Below are 6942 nucleotides of genomic sequence, written 5' to 3'. Positions count from 1 at the left end.
GTTGTGCGTTGTGTAGTCGGATTGTAACAAAAGCATGGAATGGAATGAGGAATGGTATCAAACATGTGTGTTTCATACCATTCCTCAGTCCATTCCGTGCGTTACAATGAGACCCGTCCTCCGATTTCTACCTCCACCAGCCTCCCCTGCATCACACTGTTTTTTTCATTCAGTGTTTGTTCAGTTGTGTAACTTGATGCGGTTCTGTATTTCTACCTGAAGGCTCTCTCTGGTTAGCTGTCATTCCAACCTCTCATATTCCCCAGCTTCTCTCGCCTGGGGCTGGGGCTGGGGCTGGGGCTGGGGCTGGGGCTGGGGCTGGGGCTGGGGCTGGGGCTGGGGCTGGGGCTGGGGCCTGGGGCAGGGGCTGGGGCTTGGGCTGGGGCTGGGGCTGGGGCAGGGGCTGGGGCTGGGGCTGGGGCCTGGGGCTGGGAATGGGGCTGGGGCTGGGGGCTGGGGCTGGGGCTGGGGCTGGGGCTGGGGCTGAGGCTGGGGCTGTGGCTGGGGCTGGGGCTGGGGCTGGGGCTGGGGCTGGGGCTGGGGCTGGGGCTGGGGCTGAGGCTGGGGCTGTGGCTGGGGCTGGGGCTGGGGGCTGGGGCTGGGGCTGGGGCTGGGGCTGGGGCTGAGGCTGGGGCTGTGGCTGGGGCTGGGGCTGGGGCTGGGGCTGGGGCTGGGGCCTGGGGCTGGGAATGGGCCTGGGCCAGGTGGGGTTGTGGCTGGGTTGGGTGGGGATGAGAGCGTTCCTTCTCAGAGCACCAAACACAGAGCAGTGAATGACAGGCCTTGACATTGTAGCCTGCAGGCAGGCATTTTGCAAGAGCTCGAGAAAGAAGAAAAAAACAGGACCAGAAAGAGAGAGAGAGAGAGAGAGAGAGAGAGAGAGAGAAAGAGAGAGAGAGAGGGAAAAAAAGGGAGTGAGTGAGGGCTTGTGCAGGAACCGAAGCCGCAGCCTCGGAGAACACACCCACTTCTTGTCTGCATGCTCTCTCTCTCTCTCCTCTCCTCTCCCTCCCCCTCCCTCTCTCTCCCTCTCTGACTGACTGAGGCAGCCGTTTGGTCACTCAGGAGAAGCAGAAGTCCCAGAGACCCGACCAACCAGGGACCTTTAGCAGAAGTCCCAGAGACCCAACCAACCAGGGACCGGTAGCCTTTAGCCTTTAGCCTCACTGTGACTGTTACTGGTAACTGGTTACTGGTTATATTTCTCTGAGTGAACGCCACCTAACTGACAGTTGGGATGTCCAGATCCTACTCCTCAGACAGCCTGGGGAGTGACAGGGTCTTCACTGACGAGGGATACTACCAGGGGATGCTCAAGGCCACGGATGAGAGGAAAGGTAGAGTCACGTGGACGGCTTATGGTTTTGAATTTGACCGTTTTTTGGGAGAGACATTTTTTTAAGCAGAATCTGATAAAAGTCTGTGTTGTCATTTGATTTGCTTGTTGGGAATTGCCTTTTTGCTGCCGTCAGCATTTGTTCATTTTGGTGGAGTGATCTTTTTTGAGTCTTTGTAGCTTGTTTGGTTGTAAAGTGTTTGAAAATGTGACAGTGACGTGTTAGTGATTGATTAATCAAGTTTGAGGTGGTGAAGGAGGACATACCCAACACTGTCCTGTGAGAGTGTCCAGTGTCTCACCACCATGTCCACAGAGGGCCACACCCCTTTAATGTGTCACTGGTTTTGTCCTGCCTTATTGGCTCAGGAAAGTGTCACACCAAACTTTGGAGTTTGTAATTTTGGACAGCCAATTGCAAGGCGTGGGCTGATCTGTAAGGCAGTACAGCATTCTGCAGAGCGTGACATTTATGTGACATGACGTTAATTTTTTTTAACGGCAATACAGTGTTTGCCATTTATCCGTTTATTACATTTCTGTTTAAGTGAAGTCATATTGCCCTTATCTTTGAATTACAAGGGAGGTCGAAGCAGCACGGAGAATGAAGGGGGTTTTGTGAGGAGACTGGATACCTTCTGATTTCACCTCTAACCTTTGTTTTGGTGTCTCAGACTATGAAAGGTTATAACCATTTCACAGAGCTAAAGCGCTCGAGGCCACAGACAATATGTGAGCATTTCAACCCCCAAAAAAAACCCCAAAACAAAACAGGATCAATGGGCCGAAGTTCCTAACTTCCCATGATGAAGGTTCTTTACTGGAATGCCTTGGGGATTGGAATGTTACGTGTACTGGTACCCTCTGACCTTCGCCCTCTGACCCCTGCAGATCTCTATAGATCAGTGTGTCAGGTCACAGACGAGCCCCCCACCCGTCTACTCCCACACTTTAGAGAACGTGTCGTCATGGTGAATGATTGTGTCACTGGGTCGTCCACCTCCCAGGCCCTGCTCCAGGGAACAGGTCCACAGCCAGGAGGGCCTTTTATTAGCACTTCAAAACAAGTCAGGAGTTTTGTTTTCTCTTTGCTTGTAGATGCTGTGGGCTGTGATGTGGGCTATGCTCTTCAACTGTTTGGCAGTGGCATAGTCTGAATTATTGAACAATAATTGACTACAAAGCCTTCCGAAGCCTCTCTTTTGATATCGCATGGTGTCTAATTGTCTCTAAATACAATCATTTCCTCAAAGTCCTCTAACTACCGTGACATATGCTATAACTGAAAGATACTGCAGATGCTTTATTGTCCTCAGAGCAGAACATTAGGTTAACAACCCGTTGTTACAGACAAAGAAAGACGCATAACAACATACCAACATAACTGTACAGCACAGAAAGTCATGTCAGTAATCAGTGTGTGTGTGTGTGTGTGTGTATGTGTGTGTGTGTGTGTGTGTGTGTGTGTGTGTGTGTGTGCGTGTGTGTTGGAGTTGTCATGGTAATCCACCCTGAGAGGGTTCTGCATTCGTATGAAGCTGTTAGAAGCAGGCAGTGTTGTGGTTCCTCACTTTCAGCTTATGGAAGTATTATATAATTAATAATACTAAAAATAAAAAAATATATTAATTATTTTTTTAAGCTTCATTTATACAGGAAAACCTCGAGAGACAAACAGGAAGGGCCCTGTTTACAGAGAACACACACATGAAATAAATATACAATACAAAACAACAGTTTAAGCAAGGTGGCTTTTTCACTATGGGCACATCCAAGGCAAGGCTGGTGGAAGTAGAAATCACAATGAGCCCGTCCTCCGATTTCTTCCTCCACCAGCCTCCCCTGGTGAGTATGACTCACAGACGATGCCAACCACAGTCACGTACAGTAGGGTGGAGTGTTCACTATGGGCACATCCTCTGTCTGCCTGTCTGTCTGTCTATCTGTCTGTCTGTCTGCCTGCCTGCCTGCCTGTTTGTCTGTCTGACTGTCTGTCTGTCTGTCTGTCTGTCTGTCTGTCTGTCTGTCTGTGTGTCTGTCTGTGTGTCTGTCTGTCTGTCTGTCTGTCTGTCTGTCTGTCTGTCTGCCTGTCTGTGGCCTTGCACCATGACATGACCCTGACTGCCATTGTCCTCTTCATCCTGCCTGTTTCACCACATCTGCTCTGATCCCGGAGCTCATCCTCAGGATGAAATCAAACCTTGTCATGCCACAGGTCACTAGTAAAGGAGTTAAAGGCTTCAGCTTCCAGTCTCGGCTTTGAAATGAAGTCATAAAAGGAGGAATCATACAGTATCATACCGTATTATCCTTTTTTCATTTTAGAATCAGTTGTCATGGTAATTTGTTGTTGTTCCCCTCTGGTCTCTCTCTCTCATTGCCGGTCTCTCCTAACCTATTTTAGGTCAGTATTGCCCAATATTGTCTGTTGTAAGATAACGCGTCGTCACTCTCACTGTACAGAACCCTCCTGGCGAGGGGAAGTGAGAGTTGACCATGGCCGTTGGTTCTTTGTCACCAGGCTTGGTTGTTAGGCAGTGACCAGGCTTGGTTGTTAGGCAGTGACTGAGGAAAACATTGTGCAACATACCATCATTTCAGTGGTGGATCCTGAAAGTGATACAGGACAGATTCCTTCACTCTTCCCCACAGTCAGACAGGCGTTGACAGGACCCCTTGGTTAACTCTAATCACACTATGGAATCACCCACAAACCCGGGCCTTCAGACAGCCCTGCATGGTGGGACATGTCCATGTGCTGCGGAGATGCTGTTCTTGTGATCAGAGATATAGAACACTGTTCTGTCTGTGTAGATCAGGGAAAGGGGCTCGAGGTTGAAATCGGAGGACGGGCTCGTTGTAACGCAGGGAACGGAATGGGGAATTGATACCATTCCTCATTTCATTCCATGCCTTACAACGAGCCCGTCCTCCGATTTCTACCTCCACCAGCCTCCCCTGCTTTTGGCGATTCCCATAGACTACTACAAAAAAAGGCTCTGGTCCAGTACTCTATGAAAGACCAGCGTTTGTCTGAGTCCCTAAGTTAAGGTTGAGTCCACAGAGGTCATCTTACTGTCATCAGATAGTAAACCTCTCTCCCTCTGTCTCTCCCACAGATGAACGGGACCGGGTTCAGAAAAAGACCTTCACAAAATGGGTCAACAAACACTTGATGAAGGTAAGGCCACAGCCACAACACCTACAGTACCAACAGGGGAGGCGGGTGGAGGGAGAAATCGGAGGACGGGCTCATTGTAAGACATGGAATGGAATGAGGAATGGAATCAAACACATATCAAACACGTGTCAGGTACCATTTCTCATTCCATTCCATCCATTCCACCAGTGCTTCTATCCTCATCCCTAACCTAAATAAAAAAATCATCCCTTAGCTACCACAGCAATCATCTCTGGCCTACCTCAACTATAACACACTGACGGGGCGTTCCCATCCCTCAGAACATGGTAAAGGAGATTCAGCTCATTGCAGTGCAATATGATCATCTCATTCAAGTATTTTTATTGAGGTTCCTAACTCAAACAGCTCTGTTGGGAAAGAAGCTGAGACAAAGTCATTTAGTGCATCACATAGCAGATAAAGTACAGTTTTTTTGGTCCAACTGTAATCTCAGTCAACTGATAAAATCACAGCTAAATGAATTAACCCATTAGGTTTGCTTATTTGATTGATGTATTAGATGGTCAAAACAGCAGTTTGTGATACTGCCAAAGACAAAAGACAGGGAAAGGATCCACATACAGGAAACTAATCTACTGTAGGTTAGATGGCTGGTTTACTGCTCGTGGCCACAAATGAATGTTTTTATTTTGAGTCACAATCAGCCCGTATTGGCCTTAGGGTATGTGGTCCAGGTGAGGCTGGTGGAGGGAGAAATCGGAGGACGGGCTCATTGTAACGCATGGAAAGGAATGAGGAATGGTGTCAAACGCAATGTGTTTGATGCCAGTCCTCATTCCATTCCGTGCATTAAAATGAACCCTTCTTCCGATTTCAACCTCCACCAGCCACCACTGATGAATCCTGCTGATGCAAGCTCCCTCTGCCTCCTGGCGAATGTTGTCCAAAAGCCTTTCAAAAGGCTTCTATTGATCATATACAGAAAAGCGTTTTCATTGGATTGCTGCAATTGCGTCTCGTCTTTGTGTCTGTTCAGCTGCCCTCAGACCACAGCCAATGCCATGGCAGCTGCTTTTAAAGCTTCACATAATAAAACTACTTTTGAAGCTTCACGTAATAAAACTACTTTTAAAGCTTCACGTAATAAAACTACTTTTAAAGCTTCATGTAATAAGATGGATAACAAGTATTGAACAGGAATCGGTTGATGAGCAGCGGAATTCCGTTCAAATTATGTCCAACTGTCACTGAACCTTGGTACTTTTGTACTTTCGGTGGCTCTCTTGGGCTCTGCCTGTATATCAGGCTACATGTCTACGTTTCTGCAGCAGGTTTTCATTAGTCGTTCGTTCAGCCAGCGGATCATAAAACCGAACTAGAACCATTTGCACAGCTTGAACACTTTGTTAAGTGTAGGCTATTAGGGCTATCACTCTTGTAGCGGAGGTGATTTGGAATCACGCTCTGGTGAGGAGGTAGCCCTGCCCGTGACTTCGAAGCCCAGATATAGCCCTCACACCTCGAGGATGTCCTCTTGGTGTAGCGGTTTACGCCTGTGGCGTCCATGCGGGACGTCCCTGTTTCAGACCCCGCCAGTTCCACTCTTATGTGCAACAATAGTCTGGTGAGAGGATCTCCTCTGTCCTTGGGTGACCGACAGCGACTGCATGTAGGGTAACCCTGCAGGCTGCTGTGTCACTGGTCTACAGCTAATTGGAAGAGACGTCCCTCCTACGTGGTGGAACGTACATCTCTGTTCAGCTTGTTGTTCGGTTCCCAGTCAGCACAATGCAACACACACACACACACACACACACACACACACACACACACACACATGCTATTTGTGGTACGTGAGTGTGTGAGCATGAGTCACAGACATCTGGCTTCGCTTTAGGTGGTGCTCGAAGGAGGAGAAGGAACTAGCTGGAGCTCTGGGCATGGGGGGGGAGGGGGTGGTTGGAGAGGGGGGTGGTTGGGGGAGGGGGGTGGTGGTGGAGGGGGGTGGTGGGGTAGGGGGGTGGTTGGGGGGTAATGGATCCACATCTGGCCCACAGACAGTCTGGCTTCTGGGGCTCAGGAGTGGGCAGACAGAGGCAGGCAGGACCAGGGTGCAGTTTTCCATGAGTTGGATTTGCATGGATCGTTCTGTCTGCCTCTCAATACTCTGAATACAGCAGCAGGCCTCTAGGTAAGGGAAGAAGACCGTCCCATCTCCAACCCTTCACTCTCCCCCTAGAGGACCAAACAAGAACTGCAGCATAGCACTTACTTCATAGAATAGTCTGTATTTTACCGATTTGAATGTTGGTGAAGATGGCAACCGACCAAGGGGGGGCTGGGGGGGGGGGGGGGGGGGGGGAGGAGTGAAAGTCGGGAATCTCTCTCTCTTTCTCTCTCTCTCTCTCTCTCCTCCTATTTGTTTTTCGCCTGTGAACTGAAGTGTATCAAACACTGTGCGGAA

General features: G+C 49.3%; 1 protein-coding gene across 1 annotated transcript in view; it reads left to right on the top strand.

The window, feature by feature from the left end:
- Nucleotides 1-1264: 1264 nt before the first annotated feature.
- The window catches only part of pleca (plectin a), a 49580-nt gene continuing 43902 nt past the window's right edge, over nucleotides 1265-6942 (top strand). Inside the window, exons 1-2 of the mRNA XM_083684282.1 lie at nucleotides 1265-1337; nucleotides 4456-4517. Coding sequence (XP_083540408.1) covers nucleotides 1310-1337; nucleotides 4456-4517 — 90 coding nt within the window. The 5' untranslated portion in view covers nucleotides 1265-1309. The remainder of the gene's footprint in view (nucleotides 1338-4455; nucleotides 4518-6942) is intronic.

Source organism: Argentina silus (assembly GCF_951799395.1).
Source record: "Argentina silus genome assembly, chromosome: 14".
NCBI lineage: Eukaryota > Metazoa > Chordata > Actinopteri > Argentiniformes > Argentinidae > Argentina > Argentina silus.
The sequence above is the reverse complement of the archived record's forward strand: the minus strand, read 5'-3'. Positions and strand labels throughout refer to the sequence as shown.